The following is a 17,890-nucleotide window of genomic DNA, read 5'->3' on the forward strand; positions in this document are numbered from 1 at the left end:
GGCCAGCCCAAGGCATCTTCTCGCCTGAGGTAAAACAAATAGTGCTTCGTCCTGCGCACTCCCATAGTATCCTTAGCTACTAACCCTCAGCAGAAAACTTCAGAGGCAGTTTTCTCCTTCCCTGCTGGTAAAAATACAACAATGCTCTCTGTGACTAACAATCGCGTGCCTTTTATTTATGCCTTCTATGTTACTGTTTATTTCGACAATTTTTATATCGCTTCATCAAAGGAGACCCGATACAAAACGACTTAAAATGAGTTAAAACTCTAAAATCAGAATTCAGTTTAAAAAACCTACTGGAAATAAGATGAAAGATTATCCAGAAGTGCTGGAGGTTCAAAGGGGGGGCCCACACCTGGCCATAAATTGGGCCCACAGTATTGAGCGTGCAACTACTGTGGGATCCGAGCTGTGCATCTGTGTCATGGGGGATCCACTAACAGTCACTCCTCACAAGATCTCAGTGATTAGGCAGGGCTATAAGAGATCAGGCAATCCTTGACATATTCTGGACCCAAGTTGTCAAGTGTCCTGGGAAAAAACGGGACATCCCGTTTTCTCACATGACAGCACGGCGGCCATTTTGGGTGCTGCGATATTGCAGGATTTTGTTCTGAGGTCTCTCCCAGAAGAAAGCGCTTCTCCCCTGGGGGGAGTGCTTTTTCGGGGCCACAATCTCGCATGGCACCCCAAAATGCATGTTTTTGGGTGCCGTGGGAGCACAACCCTGAATATGTGTGTCTTTTGGGCTCTGGGATCTCGTGTGGTTTGGACTCAAGATGCTGGAGAGTATGCAGGGTCCTTGTAAATGAATACAGTGGTACCTCGGGTTAAGTACTTAATTCGTTCCAGAGGTCCGTTCTTAACCTGAAACTGTTCTTAACCTGAAGCACCACTTTAGCTAATGGGGCTTCCTGCTGCTGCCGCGCCGCCGGAGCACCGTTTCTGTTCTCATCCTGAATAATAATAATAATAATAATAATAATAATAATAATAATAATAATAATAATTTATTATTTATACCCCGCCCATCTGGCTGGGCCTCCCCAGCCACTCTGGGCGGCTTCCATAAAAACCAAAAATACACTAAAATGTCACATATTAAAAACTTCCCTGAACTTAAAAACTTGCCTTAAGATGTCTTCTGAATGTCAGGTAGTTGTTTATCGCTTTGACATCTATTGGAAGGGCGTTCCACAGGGCGGGCGCCACTACCGAGAAGGCCCTCTGCCTGGTTCCCTGTAGCTTTGCTTCTCGCAATGAGGGAACCGCCAGAAGGCCCTCGGAGCTGGACCTCAGCGTCCAGGCAGAATGATGGGGGTGGAGACGCTCCTTCAGGTATACTGGACCGAGGCCGTTTAGGGCTTTAAAGGTCAGCAAAGTTCTTAACCCGAGGTACTATTTCTGGGTTAGCAGAGTCTGTAACCTGAAGCGTATGTAACCTGGAGCGTATGTAACCCGAGGTACCACTGTTCAGATATTTTAAACCTGGTCCAACAGTGTACGGGCACCAGAGTTGTGTGCTGGCGCCAATCTTCCTCCATTGACAGTCTCACCATAGCATCTTGTAGCAGCTGGAGACTCCGGAACAGGCCCAAGGGGAGCCTTTCCAAGACACCCAACATTCGCTGCCTGAGGTCGCCGCTGCACAACTGCCAAATGGTAGGGCCGGCCTTCCTTCAGAGTCACTGGATTCGCTTTGTTTTGAACAAGAGCCCTGAGGCCTACCAACCAGAGACAGGGGGCAAAGCAGTGGTTCCGAGGGGCACTTCAAAATAAGGATTGTGGTGACTTTGAACACATTTCTCCTTTCAGCAGCCCCACATAGTAAGAAAATAAAGCCACAGTGGCCAACCAGATGCCTGTGGGTTGCTCACAGGCAGGGCAGGAATGCAGTAGCCTTATCCCATCATGTTCTCCAGCGTTCAGAGTCCTGTGCCGCCTGAGGTAATATATAGCCATCATGACTATTAGCCAATGATAGCCATGAAATTGGGGCGTACTCTCCAGTCGGCAAAGAAAGCCTTATAAGCACGTTCCATCTCATCCCCTCACATCTTCATTGGCCACATCTGGAATGGGAGCTGGATGCAGTGAGGCCATCAATTCCTGGAGGCCCCTTGGCCACCTCTGTAGAAGCATCCCCATCCCCACAGGGGCTTCCCCAGCAGGGGGCAGCCTTGAGCCTGCCAGCCACTCCCCTAGCTGAGTCCCTGCCTGCCTCTGAATCAAACGGAGGCTCTCTGGCAAAAATATAACACTTCAGGAGCAAACGATAGTGCTTTGGTTCAACTTTATGACCGGGTGTTTCCTAGATCCAAGCCTGAGCGAGTGAATTTTGGAACTGCTGGACAGGAAATAAGCTAATAATGGGATTTTGCAATGCTCAGTTTCCCATATATGGGAGCGAAAATTTGCCACAGGTTAGTTGCTGACCTCCCGGCTATTTGGGTGAATCTTTTTTATTTATTATTATTATAAGAATTCCCTTTGTTCTCCTTGCTCATGTGGCATGCTGAGGAATGTGCTGTACACCAGGGGTGCGCAACTCAAATCACTCCAAAGGCCATTAAAACAATATTAACTCAAGGGGGCCGCACCACTGCATTAATCACCAGAAAGCATTTTTATTATCATTTTTAACTCATTATTCCATGCTTTGTTAACTTCTTGTTTGCCACAGCACCCTAGAGCAGGCAGTCTCATTTCTCTGATCCATCACAGATCTCTCTGAAGCCCCCTTCCCTCTCTCCCTTCATATAATAATGCTTTTATGCATCTTTTATACATTATTCAACTTAAAACATACAGTTAAAGCACACGTCTGCGCACGCGCGGCTTGCGATTTGCCACTTCTGCACATGCGCATGACATCATCTTGCGTGTCTGCGCATGCGCGAGCGGCAAAACCCGGAAGTAACCCTTTCCGGTACTTCCGGGTCGCTGCGGGATGTAACCTGAAAGAACGTAACATGAAGTGGACGTAACGTGAGGTATGACTGTATGGGATTAGAATTCAGCAGGGAGGACGATGGGGGGGACAAGAATTAGCTCGCTCCACTTGTCATTGGCTCTGGTGCCCCCTACTGTTGGCCTACCAGCCTTCTGCCCAATCATTCCCAATGGGCAGCTGCCACAGGCACTGAGTAGGCCCAGCCCTCTTATGAACTGCGTGGGCTGACTCATGGAAATCCCAACATTCATCAGGATTTCAAGTTTAGAAAATGTTCACATTTCTCCTTGTATGAGAATGTCATTAAAGGCTGTAAAGAGGCATTCGCCGCCTCAAAGTCATGGTTCCCAAAGACACAGAGAGAAATTATTATTTCATATGCTTTTAGTGGCAAGGATTTTATATGCAAAATACTGGGGGAGGCGGGGGGAAGAGAGAGAATGTCCCTGTCTAAGGGGATAGCTTATTAAATTATGGGAACTGACAACTCCTGAGCAAAATCACTTGGGTTAAACAAGGGAAAAAGAAAATAAATTGGAACAAGAACAGGCGATGTTCAAAGAAGTCCGGAAAAGCAGAAAGAGAGGGATTAGCTACCATCCGTTCTCAGTTGTATGAGAAGATATGAATATGAATCTCCACAAATTGTAGACTTAAATACATAAACAAAAGGGTTCATCGATGCCTACCTCCAATTAACTACAATTACTTCTTCTTCTTATTAAATTATTATTCTTAAACTTCAATGATTATTTATGTTACTAGGACCAATGTTAATTGCCTAGTTCATTGTTTTGCTGTTGCTGTTTATAATGTTTAGGAGCGGTCCTAAATCACTATTTTTCATTTTGACAGTTTTCCATGTATATGTGTGTGTGTGACCTTCTCTGCATTAAGTTACCGCAAATAAGCGACCTTAAACAACATGCCAGCTTCTTTACATGCTGATTGTGAAGAATCCACACATCATGGGGAACTGAAGGCTTTCAAGCAGGACAAAGATGTCTAAAGATGTCTCTTTCTCTTTTCCAGTGACATATTTGATGCCATGTTCCCTGTCACACACATTGCTGGAGAGACTGTCATACAACAGGGTAAGCGTCCCACCCTGCATATGTCTGGTGGAAGCGTGAAATGCATTGTTCCATGAACATCCATGTTTGGGGATAAATGCTGTGACCTTGGAGCTCAGCCCCTGCCTTTCTTATACAAAAAGGGGGGCTGAAAGAGTGACTTCTCTAGTGGGTAACAGGAACGTAGACCTTCCCATGCCTTCTGCTCTTGTTCCAACTCCTCCCCCAGCCACTTGCCACCCATCGGGGTTTTATGGGTCTAAAGCAGGGATGGGAAATGGGTCTTCCAAGAGTTGCTGTAGTGCAACTCCTATAATCCTTGACCATTGGCCACAGGGAATGAAGTTGATTCGAGCTGAAGCTCAACAACAAGCTACAGGTGGTGGGATTGTCCATTAGTTAATGAATTTTGGAAACAGATTGGTATAGAAATATTGGAAACTGTGGGTTGGAAGGTGGAAATATCTAAATTAATGGTTCTTATTAGCCTGAGTAGCACCGAGTTATGGGTAAAATTGATGGTAACTGCAGCCAGACAGGTTATAGCGAGTAATTGGAAAAATGCAGAAGAGCTAGGGGTGAACCAATGGAGGAAAAAATTGAATAATATTATAATTTTAGAATATCTAACTGTGAAGATACACAGAATGAAAGGGTTTAAGGTCAGTGAGAAAGAGGAGGATTGGTTTGAGAAGATACTGAATTATTTGGGTAGATTTGAACAATTTGGGGAAATTAAATTGTTAAAAGTTAAATAAACCTTGTGTAGCGAGGAGTGTTAATGCATATAGAATTGTGCATATGGTCGATTTGAATATGTTATTATTGATTATGTATGCTCAATGTATCAGCCGCCTGGGGGGTTTCACTGTTGGGTTTTGGTTGTTTGTAAAAATAAATAAATAAAGAAAAAACATGCTACAGGTCTTCCAGTCTTGGTCCAGAACCTAGGCCAATGGTTCTCAAAGGGTTTGGCAGGAGAAGATGGCGGGAAGGCTCAAGGACAATCTAATAGGCATTTGATCATTTCAACGTAGTGTAGTATAGTATCAAAATAATTTTGTTGGGATATACAACCAGGGACAGTATACACGCCTCTGGCTGCTCTACAGTTCTGCTCAACCTGTTGTTGTGAGCAGGGATTTTCAACTCTGACAAATATGAAAGATAAGAAAAGAGAAAGCTTTCTTTGTGTTGAGGAGAAGATGCACATTTTTTTGGTCTTAAATTAGACCTAATATAAACAAGATTACCCGGCAAAAGTAAGCTCGCACCTCTCATCGAGTTTGTACACATGCTTAAGGTACATATCTAAGAGGCTAGTTTAAAATTATATTTTGGGAATGGTTCATGTTCTTATGTAGCTGCATCGTTTTATATTTTCTGGATGTCCCATGACCGTATTCTAAAGTAGTTGTGTTCTGTAACACAATCAAGCACTGCTAGGAGTTGTTTATTTATTTCCCCCCCAATGTATTTCTTGTCAACAAAAAAATTGGCATGATGCGAGCAAATTTTCATTCTGAAAGTATGGTCCAGAGAAGAAAGTTTGAGAACCACTGACTTAGACTGTTGGGAAAGTGTAGGGAGAGCAGTTGGATGGAGAAAGTGATGACTAAAAAGGAGGTTTAGTTGCCTTTCCACTTGTCTGACATTTATTTGGTGGAAGAATCACCTTCCCAGGAGAAGTGACCCATGGGCTTTGAAGGCACCAGCCAGAAGTGTAGCATGTATTTATTTATTTTATTTATTTATTGCATTTACATTCCACCTCCTTCTCCAAGGAGCTGAAGGTAGTGTTCACGATTCTCCGCCTTCACATTAATTCTCCACAACAACCCTGGCAGATTGGGCTGAGAGGCAAGGATTGGCCCAAGAATACCCAGTGAGCTTCAGGGCTCTGTGAGAATTTCAACCCTGGCCTCCCAGGCCCTAGGTCTGGCACTCTAAACACGAGCTTTCTGTAGTGCTGGCCTTAATTCACTTGAGAAAACCTGCCTGAGTATCTTTGCTAGAAACAGAATTAATAAGGAAAGCTGAAATTGAAGATGTGTTAATGAGAGTTAATATACTTGGCAGTTCATCATGCCATGCGCTTACTTGCCAGATGGCAATGCAGTAAAATGCAGGAAAACTTTAATTTCCAGCGATATCCTGTTGATCATGAATATACAAGGTGGTATTTTGAAATAACCAAATACACAAGTTGGAAATGGGAGCTCTTGCCTGGTTCTATGAGTCTGCGCGAGAGTCTGCTGTCTCCATTTTGGAAACGGTTTGTGAAAACCATCAAAACATGTTTTTGTTTCCTTGCAGGAGACGAAGGAGACAACTTCTATGTAATCGACCAAGGAGAAGTGGATGTAAGTGCGAATTCACCTCTTACCTGGCGGAATTTTGTGGTTTCCCTTCAGATCTTATTCATGCTACCTTGGGAACAGAAAAAAACTGCCTTATACTCAGACCTCCTGGTCCACTTAGTATTGCCTACACTGACTGGCAGCGGCTCCAGTCATCCTTGGCATGTCTGCAGGGACAAAGTGTTGCCACTTGCATGTGCTGGACATTGTGTAGCTCCTGTAAAGAGAGAGAGAGAGAGAGAGAGAGAGAGAGAGAGAGAGAGAGAGAGAGAGAAGCAATTTCAAAAAATGGATGAGCCATTCGTATTATGTTCGAACCAAGTCATCGTGCCCTAAAAAATACTTCTCCTCTTCCCATATGTCCACCCAGCTCAGTTTTAAAAACCTTGCTTCCACGATAGGTTCTAGTCCGAAAGGGAGCAGCTCTTCGGGGCTGACTTGGCTTGTAAGAAGCAATTTTCCCACGCGGCACAGTTCGTGAGCCAAGCTTATTTGTCCGCGTGAAGTAGGTTAATGGGGTATCATATGCAAACAAATTACTTTAGAAGCCATATTAACCACACCTGTAGGCAAGACATTTTGCCACTGGATGATCGAGATGGAAGGCTATCAAGATGGAATGCACCCGAGGGGCCGCGAGAAAGGAGAGCAGACTATTTTCGGTAATCACCCAGTTTAGTTTACGTGTAGCTTGCCTCTTCCCATAGAGGACGAGAGCGGCAGCCTCGGGCTGATGGTTTCATCTTCAGGAATCTCACTGTGCTCTTCAGAACTTGCTCCCGAAGGGCTAAACCTTGAATTGGAAGTGCTTGCAAAGGGAGCCCTTTCATCAAGCAGATGCAAGATTCGCCTGGCTGTATAGATGCCTGGGCACCCGAAAGTTCTGTCCCATGCCATTCAGGGAGATAGCATTGCAGATAGGGAAACCTGCTTAGGAACTTTAGAAACACACACACACAGGCTGGATTGTGCATCTGTTAAGGGATGCCGTTGGGATACAAGCAGAGATCCCCTTAACCCTCTCCAGTCTGGAGCAAGCATCAATAGATTCAGGAGAGTGGTCCTTTTTATTTTTTCTGGAGGGCAAGAACCCCCAAATCCCATGATGTACAGAACATGCTCAGAGGCCATGGGATGATGATGGGCTGTTTAAAAAAAATGAAGGGAAGGGAACGCAATGGAGTAGATGGAATGCCAACCAGGGAGCATTCAACTCTGCAATTTTTTGTTGTAGATCCTGGTGGGTGTTTGTTGCTGCTGTTAACAATCATCTAGGAGATCAGATGCTTGAGGTTGTTGTTCTGAAATCCTCTTTGTAGTTTTTAAAAGAAAGCCTTGGAAATGTGATTTTTTTGTGTGTGTGTGGCTTATTTCAGTACTGGCTAATCTCAGGGACGCAGGGATCAGGTTATCTGATGCGGATAGTCTCTTCCCATCCCTCTTCTATTTCAAGAAGCAAGCGGTGTATTTTAAGCTGCCCGGCAGCTCCTTGCAGTTATTTTAGTGAGAGGCATCTTCTTCTTCTTTTTAAAAAAGTGCTTGTTTGTGTCAGGGGACGGTCTAATTGGCATTGTTCGGAATCGAAAACCTCACACTCCGAAAGTCACTCCTCAGGAAATCCGTGTGACTCACTGTTCCTATCAAGGAAGGTAGCAATGCCACGTCGGCAGGTCAAGGAGGAGAGGCAAAACTTGACAATTATCACAAGTGCAGTGTTTATAGACGTGTGGTAACGTTGGCTTTATTTTTAAAACTTAGTGGCACCTTAGCAGCCAACAGGCTTGCGGAGGCATGAGCCCGGCCGGATATCTATTCTGCCTTGCAATAAGGGGACAGGCATCAAAATCTGGCACCTAGGTACCCCCAGATCCTGTGCCAAGGCAAGTCAAATTCTGCATGCTAAGAAACAGTGCACATATTTGCCCCTTCTTGCAAGGTTTGCTGCCACTAGCCTCCTCTAAAACTCTCCTCAAAAAAGTGCATTTTCTACAAAACCTTCAGCGCATCCCCACAGACTCCATCTCTTGCTGAACCTAAGGCTGCGCACACCCAGGGCTGGATTGAGGTTTGATGAGGCCCTAAGCTACTGAAGGTAATGGGGCGCTTTATATGTCCAGCTGTCCTTTGTCAACAACAAATTGTCGCTGTTTTTTTGTGTTGGATATATGCTATATGGTAATTTATGGACCTAATAGGTATCTATAGCCATCTGCACATAACAAAATAGGAACCTACACAACACAAAACACTGTTGCTGTATGTAGGTTTTATTTTATTTGTTTTTTTATCTTATATTTTGGAAATGTACATCTAGGTTTTTTTCCTTTAATTTTTTTTGGGGGCCCCCAAGAGAGTGGGGCCCTAAGCTATAGCCTGTTTAATTTATATATAAATCTGGCACTGCACACACCCAATCCATATTTAAGCACACCCCATAATAAAACTAAAGCTACCCTAATAAAAATAAAACCAGAAGCTCTGGTTTTCTCCTCACAGAACTACAATGCCCAGCACCCTTAACGAACTACAGTTTCCAAAATTCCTTGGGGGACAGCCCTGAGCTTTAAATGGACAGTGTGGATGTGACCACTGGTCAAACTACACATTGCAGGGATGGATCCTGAGCATATACTACGCTGCTGAGCTGTTGCCACTCTATGTGGCTGTCATCAGTCAGCACTGTGCAGAGTGGGCCATATCTTGGTGATAGACCACATGTTTTGCCTACAGAAGGTCTCAGGTTCAAACAACAGCATCTCTGGGTGGGGTTAGGAATAGCTGCTGCCTGAGACCCTAGGCAGCCACTGCCAGTGTGTGTAGACAGTACTGAGCTAGGTGGACCAGTGGTCTGACTCAGTATAAGACCAGCACCATGTGTTCGTTCTCCTGGACTAGATGGACAAATAGCCTGACCTAGGATCCATCCATCCATCCATCCATTTCTCTCTCCCCTTTCCTCCAAGGAGCTCAAGATGGTGTATATGCTCCTCCTTCTCTTCATTTTAACCTCACAACAACCCTGAGAGGTAGGTTAGGTTGAAAGAGAGCACCCGGTCTTGTTGTTGTTTAGTCGTTTAGTCGTGCTCGACTCTTCGTGACCCCATGGACCAGAGCACGCCAGGCACTTCTGTCTTCCACTGCTTCCCGCAGTTTGGTCAAACTCATGCTGGTAGCTTCGAGAACACTATCCAACCATCTCGTCCTCTCTCGTCCCCTTCTACTTGTGCCCTCCATCTTTCCCAGCATCAGGGTCTTTTCCAGGGAGTCTTCTCTTCTCATGAGGTGGCCAAAGTATTGGAGCCTCAGCTTCACAATTTGTCCTTCCAGTGAGCACTCAGGGCTGATTTCCTTAAGAATGGAGAGGTTTGATCTTCTTGCAGTCCATGGGACTCTCAAGAGTCTCCTCCAGCACCATAATTCAATCTGGTCTTAGGTACCCAGAAAACTTCATGACCTAGTGGGGATTTGAACCCTAACGAACTCCATCTGCAGGAGTCTCATATGTTTGCAGAATGGTGCTTGCCTCCCTCTCTGCCCTCCCATGTGCCTCTAATCAGCGGGGGGACGGGGGACGAACAACCCCATAACCATGCTTGGAGAGGAGAGGGGGGAATCATTCCATCTAGCATTCTGATGAAACACATTTGCCTTAGTGTGATGTTGAATTCTTCCCCTGGTCTCCCAGGTCCTAGTCCAACAGTCTAACCTCTACACCAAACTGCATAACAGCTTGGCTTCACTTGAACTGCTGCCCCTCTCACAACTGGATGCTATTACTCACAGAATACTGTGAATAAAAATGTTTTTGTTATTCTTGACGGTATTCTGCCTGCATACATACATAGGTTAACTTTTTCCGCCAAGCCTGATTTGCATATGTTTAAATGAGCTGCCCTTGGCTTTTACTCAGAATAATCCATTGACCATGTTCTTTTGAGTCCTGGGTTGCCCTGGAAAGAGGAGAAAAAGACTGCACTCTCTCCTCTCTCTCTCTGTGTGTGTGTGTGTGTGTAGGGAGGGTGTCAGATCCTGTTGCATCCCCATTTCCATCCCTAGGAAGCCTGCTACTTCGCTATGACAATGGATCTTCCAGTCACCTTGTTTATTCACATTCAAAAGTCTCTGGATCCAGAAAATCTAGATAGAGGAGCAGCTTAAGTCCCTTTCCATCTTGGTGGCAAGACAGTCGCATCGCTTCCTCATGAAGCCTGGCGACCTGCCTAAATGTATCTGGTGAAATATAAATGATGGGCTTCCAGTAAAAAAAAAACCCTCTGAAAGTACCTGCTCCAAAGTGTGTGTTTTTGATGGGGGGGGGGGGGAGTCCCAGATCTATATTTCCAAATACAAACCTCCTTCCTGTTGGTTACTTTCATTTTACAAGCCTCGCTCTTTCCCCCTTTTCGTCCCTGCATAAAAAGAATATAACGCTCAGCCGTTTCACTGTAGAACAGCTCTTATGGTCAGAAAGTTCTTCCTGATTTTGAGCTGGAATTTCTTTTCTTATACAGTGGTACCTCTGGTTAAGAACTTAATTCGTTCTGGAGGTCTGTCTTAACCTGAAACTGTTCTTAACCTGAGGTACCACTTTAGCTAATGGGGCCTCCTGCTGCCGCCGCTGCGCGATTTCTGTTCTCATCCTGAGGTAAAGTTCTTAACCTGAGGTACTACTTCCGGGTTAGCAGAGTCTGTAACTTGAAGCGTTTGTAACCCAAAACGTTTGTAACCCGAGGTACCACTGTAACTTGAAGCCATTGGTTCAGGTCCAATCCCCTGGCACAGGAGAAAACAAGCTTGCTGCATCTTCCATGTGGCAGCCCTTTAGATTTTTGAATCTATATCATATCGTCTCTTACTCACCTCTTTGTCATCATCACTATCACCTGTTTACTTGCATAACTGCACTACAAACCATGCCATATGAAGAACGGTCGAAGCAGCTGGGTAATTTAGCTGGGAAAAGAGGAGACAAGAAAGGAGTTACAAGAGCTGTTCGACATTGGAACGGGCTTCCTCAGGAGGCTGTGCACTCTCCTTCATTTGAGTTTTTAAAGCAGAGGTCGGATGCCCATCCTGCATTGCAGCGGGTTGGACTATATGACCTTTCAGGTCCCTTACAACTTTACAGTTCTATGATTCTATGAGAGCAGCTCGCTGCATCACCAAAGTTTAGATAACAAAATATAAACATTCCTCAACATTTAAGTTGCAAGGCATAGCAAAGTTTAAATAGCCACGGGCATGAGTATTAATAGGCTAATCAAAACATCTAAATAGATATACACTTAGATTGAACAATGCACAAATTATTCATACTAATGCTAACAACAGAAGTAAAAAAACAAAACAAACCCACTGAAATAGCAGCAAAAATAATACGCCTTAACCAAAACTAAACATTGCCCCCAGCTACAGCAACTAAACAAGACGCCACCCTGGGAGCCTCTGGGCAGCTGAAGGAACAGCCTTTGTAGCTGGAGTCACAGAGGGGTGGGAAGGGGGAGAAATCTGATTCAGTTTGCATTTAAAGGTGAACCTACCTATTTTATGCTTTCCAGACACCAAAGCAAGCCACCCTTTGAAATTTGCACTTCTCCGAGTTTTGCAATGCCATTCTCCACCCCAGGTCACGTGTGCCCAAATGCACACATTAGAGTAAAGTGTGCATAAAAATGCACATGTTGGTGAAAACGACTTGCAAAAAATAAATTAATTAAAAAATGCATTATGTTTGGGTAAAATTGCTTTGCGAAAATGTGCCTATTCAGAGAAATTCGCACCAAAAATGCTGATGGATTTTCATGAGGATTAAAAGGAAGACGCTAATGATAAATTCCTGCAGATTGCAGCGGGAGAGGGGAGATAAACTGAAAGAACAAAATTGTCAGATTTATTTTAATTATCTTACCTTGGTCTAGTCCAGCATTTTGACTGGCAATTAATGGCTCTCCCATATCACAGACAGAGGTTCCCTCAAGACCCATTTAAATAGAGAAGCCAAGGACTGAACCTCAGGCTTAATACGTGCAAATCATGTGCTTTACCACTGAACCCAACACAGCTCTACTCCAAATAACAAACTTGGTTTCTTACATTACTTAAATTGGTGTGCATGTGTCCTTTTCATCTCTCAAGAAGCAGATTTCTTAAAACTTTCCCCCACACCCTGTCTTTGGGTGTGTGTGTGGGGGGGGGAGTGCTCCTTTTGGCTGATATTTTTCACCTTTCTTCATTCTTTCTCAGGAAACCAGAAGGCTAAAATAAGCTGAGACCTTAAATAGACTTCTTCCACGTGGACAATGTTTCATTCTTCCTCCTTTTTTTTAAAAAAGAGGCAGATTTGCAAGTAAACTTAGCGTGGCTGAACTTTCAGCCCAGAGGACAGGATGACAGGGCCATGCATCATCAATACACTTTGTCATCATCGCGAAAACAAAATTTACTGTGTCATGTCTGGCCAAGCACTGAGGTTTTAAACTCTGAGTACAGTGTCTTCCTGTTTCAAACACTCCGGTCATTTGTGTTAGTTCCTCCAACCCTCAAAACACACACACACACACCCCTTTCATGAGGCTGATATTAGAAAATACATTTCTATTGGGGAAGTGAATGCAGGTTCTTAAGTTCACATCGCTGGAGAATTGCGACACTTCCAGACAGCTACATTATGCGCTCCTTCTTGGTCACTAGAGAAGGGAGCAAGGGTGGTTTCCGAGCACAATTCAAAATGTTGGTGCTGACCTTTAAAGTCCTACACGGCTTCGGCACTGTATACCTGAGGAAGCATAGCTACCCCAATTGGTCAGTCCAGACACTGAAGTCCAGCTCCAAGGGCCTTCTGGTGGTTCCCTCATTGCAAGAAGTGAGGTTACAGGAAACTAGGCACAGGGCCTTCTCAGTAGTGGCGCCTGCCCTGTGCAAGGCCCTCCCATCAGATGTCAAGGAAATAAACTGGGCTCTTTTTATTTCAGACGGAACTCACCAGAACTCAGTTCTGGCACCTCTCAGGTGGGCGCCATTGCCATTCTAAGAGGTGTTTATGGTGAGTTCTGGCACTGCTTTTTCTAGAACAGTAGCACTGAAAATAAACAACTATTTGACTTTTAAAAGACATCTGAAGGCAGCCTTGTATCAGGAAGTTTTTAATGTCTGATGTTTTCCTGTGTTCTGTGCATGGGCTCCCAGTATGTTTCCGAGCACAATTCAAAGTGTTGGTGCTGACCTTTAAAGCCCTAAACGGCCTCGGTCCTGTATACCTGAAGGAGCATCTCCACCCCCATCGTTCTGCCCGGACACTGAGGTCTAGCTCCGAGGGCCTTCTGGCAGTTCCCTCATTGTGAGAAGTGAGGTTACAGGGAACCAGGCAGAGGGCCTTCTCGGTAGTGGTGCCCACTCTGTGGAACACCCTTCCTTCAGATGTGAAGGAAACAAGTAGCTATCTTATCTTTAAAAGACATCTGAAGGCGGCCCTGTTTAGGAAAGTTTTTAATATTTAATGCTGTATTGTTTTTAACACTCGATTGGGAGCCGCCCAGAGTGGCTAGGGAAACTCAGCCGGATGGGCGGGGTATAAATAAATTATTATTATTATTATTATTATTATTATTATTATTATTATTCTGTGTTTTAATTTGTTGCCCACTCTGGGCAGCTTCCAACATAAAATAAAAGAACACAACAAAACATCAAATATTAAAAGCTTCCTGATACAGCGCTGCCCTCAGTTGTCAATGGAAGCTTGTGGAGTAGGTTACCTAACCTTGACATCTGACAGGAGAGCATTCCACAGGGTGGGTGCCACTACCGAGAAGGCCCTCTGCTTGGTTCCCTGTAACCTCACTTCCTGCAATGAGGGAACCTCCAGAAGGCCCCGGTGCTGGACCTCAGAGAGCTACTGTCCGTCAGTGTGGACAGTAGGGAGCTAGATGGACCAAAATTTTGACTCAGTATAAAGCAACTTCCTGTGTGCCTGCGGCCCCAACAATTGCTTGAATTCCACTTTGCTAATGAAGTTTATGAAGCAGAGGCGTGCGGTGGGGGAGAGAAAGGCATCCCTTTTATGTAAGATCTTTCCCGTTCCGTGCTGGATTTCTTTTGAGTTTCACAATGGTGGTGTTTTCCTGCAAACTTCCTTGCAGCTACCTTCTCCTCTCCTTTCAAGTCCGACAGTATTGCCGAAACAGAAAAAGGAAGACAGTGACAGCCCTGCCCCTTGGTTCTGTGCGCGCCAGACTCTACAAAGAGGGTGCGTTGGGGGAAACCCTCAGATGCCAACACACCACAGGGAGCTGGAAACTCAAAGAGCAAATGCAGCCCTTGTACTAAAAGCAAGAAGACTTGAAATTCTGTCCGCAAAGCAGGTTGTTCCACCAATCACTGCGGTTGCTTTTAGTGACTCTGTAAGGAAATGGCTCAGCTATTGTTTCTGGACTGTTGACTTCCAGAGACCCATAGCATATGAGGGAGACAGCTATTTTTTGGAATGTGCATTTTGCAACGTGTATTTTGGAAGAACAGTCATTTCCCATTCAACTAAGTTCCTAAATTGGGTTTTTTAGAAAATAAAATAAAAATCTGTGTATTAAACTTGCTTGAAAATTCAAATTAAAAAAACAAAACAGATACAAAGGGTAAGTTATTAATATAACAGGCTTTGTACAGCTCAATAGCTGTACATAAAGATAATCTCAATACGTTCTGCCCCCTTTAGGTTTTCTTTACAGGGTTTCCATTACAAAATTCTTCTTTACAGGGTTGTGAGATGAAGAGATAACTCAGAAGTCCCATAGTCTAGTGTACATCAAGGATGGGGAAGGAGAAGGCATTATCCTTTACACTTGTGTCATCAATAAAGACTTTCCTCAATTTTTTTCTCAAATGGGTCCACTATCTTTTGCCCCTGGTTGCCCTTAACTCAATAAAACCAATTTAGTTAAGGGTAACCAGGGGTTTTGTTTTGGAAAAATCTGTGATATTTGCAGACATTCGCAAATTATATTCCTATGGTGTGGGGATTAAGAGAAAATGGATATTGAAGTTGGAAGGATAAACGCTTGACATTGGTCAGGCAATGGTCTGAATCTCTTATTGCCCTTTCTCGTTTGAATCTATTTCTTGCAATTGTCAATCTTCTTTGGATAACACATGAGAAAGCCTATGCTACTATACATTGGGTGGGGCAGGGGGGGGAATTAGGCCAAGGGCCACATTCTCTTCTGAGCAGCATTCTGAGGGCTGCTGTCAGGCTTTAGGGAATCCGACCCCCCTCCCTCACGGCAGGCTGCCAGTAATGGAAAGACAAAAAGCTCTTACCAAGTCTTTTATTCAGTATTCACAGAGAGAGCTGTAGAAATGCTGTCTCTTGGATAATGGCGTTGCTTCGAGTAATATCTTCCCCCCTTCCCTTCTCCGTCGTCAACAGCCCCACCTCCCTTATGGTGTCTGCTTAGGGACAATTGCCTCTGGGCTCTCTGCTCTCCTACTTTCATTGCTCTCCGTGTTCTGGGAGAAGGGAGGGTCTGGAATGCTCTCTAGCGATAATGCGTCAGCCAGCTGTTCCTGCTCCGCTTCTCCCGTTATTTCCCAGCTTTGCCCCTCTTCTATCTCTGAGCTGTGGCCCTCTGCAAACCACCGTTGTAAATCTATACCATCTTCCTCTTCTCAGGAAGGTTCAGGAGAAGGGGGAAGCCATCTCCACCATTCCTCTTCAGTTCATGTCAAAAGTTGGCAGAGAAATGAATGTAAATGTTTCCTTTGTACATTGACCTCTGCACACACACCCTTCTCTAGCCTCCATCTGGGAAAGTAAGGGGCATCATCAGAGCTCAGGAACACATTCCAGGCAGGCCAAAGCATTCTGGGTACCAAACAAGGCCAGTGAAGGGTGTGGCCTGATGGAAGTTATGACGGCCACATAGAAAGGCCTGGAGGGCCACATTTGATTGCCTGGCCTGGGGGCCCCCTTCTATATACTGTATGTTTCAAATAACACTGATGAATTATTCTAACACATAGAATCATAGAACTGTAGAGTTGGAAGGAAACCCAGCTAGATGGGCAGGTTATAAATAATAAAATTGTTTTCATCATCATCATCTAGTCCATGGGTAGGCAACCTAAGGCCTGTGGGCTGGATCCGGCCCAATCACCTTCTAAATCCGGGCCACGGACAGTCCAGGAATCAGTGCATTTTTACATGAGTAGAATGTGCACTTTTATTTAAAATGCATCTCTGGGTTATTTGTGGGGCCTGCCTGGTGTTTTTACATGAGTAGAATGTGTGCTTTTATTTAAAATGCATCTCTGGGTTATTTGTGGGGCATAGGAATTCGTTCATTTCTCCCCCCAAAAATATAGTCTGGCCCCCCACAAGGTCTGAGGGACAGTGGATTGGCCCCCTGCTGAAAAAGTTTGCTGACCCCTGATCTAGTCCAGCCCCTGCAATGCAGGAATATGCAGCTGCCCCATACGGGAATCAAACCTGCAACCTTGGCGTTATCAGCACTGTGTTCTAACCAACTGAGCTATCACTGATGCTCACATTGCTTTTTTCTCTCACTGGCAGGTGTATGTGAACGGAGAATGGGTCACCAGCATTGGAGAAGGAGGAAGCTTTGGAGAACTCGCCCTCATCTACGGAACGCCAAGAGCTGCAACAGTTAAAGCCAAGACAGACCTCAAGCTTTGGGGTATCGACAGGGACAGCTACAGGCGCATTCTAATGGTGGGTTTAAAACCTAATTATTTGCCTAAGTTATTGCTGCTATTTCACTGGTTCCTTTACGGATGCCGTAAACCCATATGGTGCTTTAGTGTTTTACAACAGAGGTTAAAGGTTTTGAAAATTGAGGGCTCGGTGTCTGCTCTGCTTGGAAAATCAACAGCAGTGCATGGGTTTCTACTGTGGGAGAGAAAGGCAATGTAAACAGAATGCACCATCCCATATTGTCTTTATGAGAAGTGAGATGCTTCCAGCCTTCCCCTTTTGCCTCCAGAAAAGTAGCCAGCAGGAAAACGGTCAGGACCTGGCTGGGGTCATGTCGTGGGCGGCCAAACCCAAATCTAAGCCTGGAAGTTGCAAAAAGGATGGAACTAGTGGGAAGCTGAAACCTGAAGATCAGCAAGTAGAGTTTTACTGAACAAGTGGAGGCTGAAAGCCCAGCCCATAGTACTTAGGCTACACTTGGCCAATCCAGAGACTCCATACTGCCGGCCAATTGGAAGGGCTGATGTTGCCTTATCCTCATCCATTGAGAGTCCTTCCTCACCCCACAGAACACCCTGCCTGCCATTATAATAACTGCGCAAGAGAACATGGGATGTACTGCAAACGGTAATTGGGGCATTCCTGGGAGAGGAGGAGCCCAATGGTGGTTGGTCCAGCCAGGCCGACGGAGGGGGCTTTGCTGCCTCACCAATTTGCCGGGTTTATTTATTAAATTTGTATACTGATGGAGCCAAGTGAAATGTTATGTTTCATTATGGTTTATTTATATGCTGCT

General features: G+C 44.8%; 1 protein-coding gene across 5 annotated transcripts in view; it reads left to right on the forward strand.

Annotated features, from left to right (window-relative positions):
* The window catches only part of PRKAR1B (protein kinase cAMP-dependent type I regulatory subunit beta), a 109,663-nt gene that overhangs the window by 42,714 nt on the left and 49,059 nt on the right, over positions 1-17,890 (forward strand). For all 5 annotated transcript variants that reach the window (XM_083585336.1, XM_083585337.1, XM_083585335.1 and 2 more), the window contains 3 exons: positions 3,989-4,050; positions 6,346-6,392; positions 16,954-17,112. In XM_083585336.1, coding sequence (XP_083441462.1) covers positions 3,989-4,050; positions 6,346-6,392; positions 16,954-17,112 — 268 coding nt within the window. The remainder of the gene's footprint in view (positions 1-3,988; positions 4,051-6,345; positions 6,393-16,953; positions 17,113-17,890) is intronic.

This window comes from Podarcis filfolensis (assembly GCF_964270895.1).
Source record: "Podarcis filfolensis genome assembly, chromosome: 14".
NCBI lineage: Eukaryota > Metazoa > Chordata > Lepidosauria > Squamata > Lacertidae > Podarcis > Podarcis filfolensis.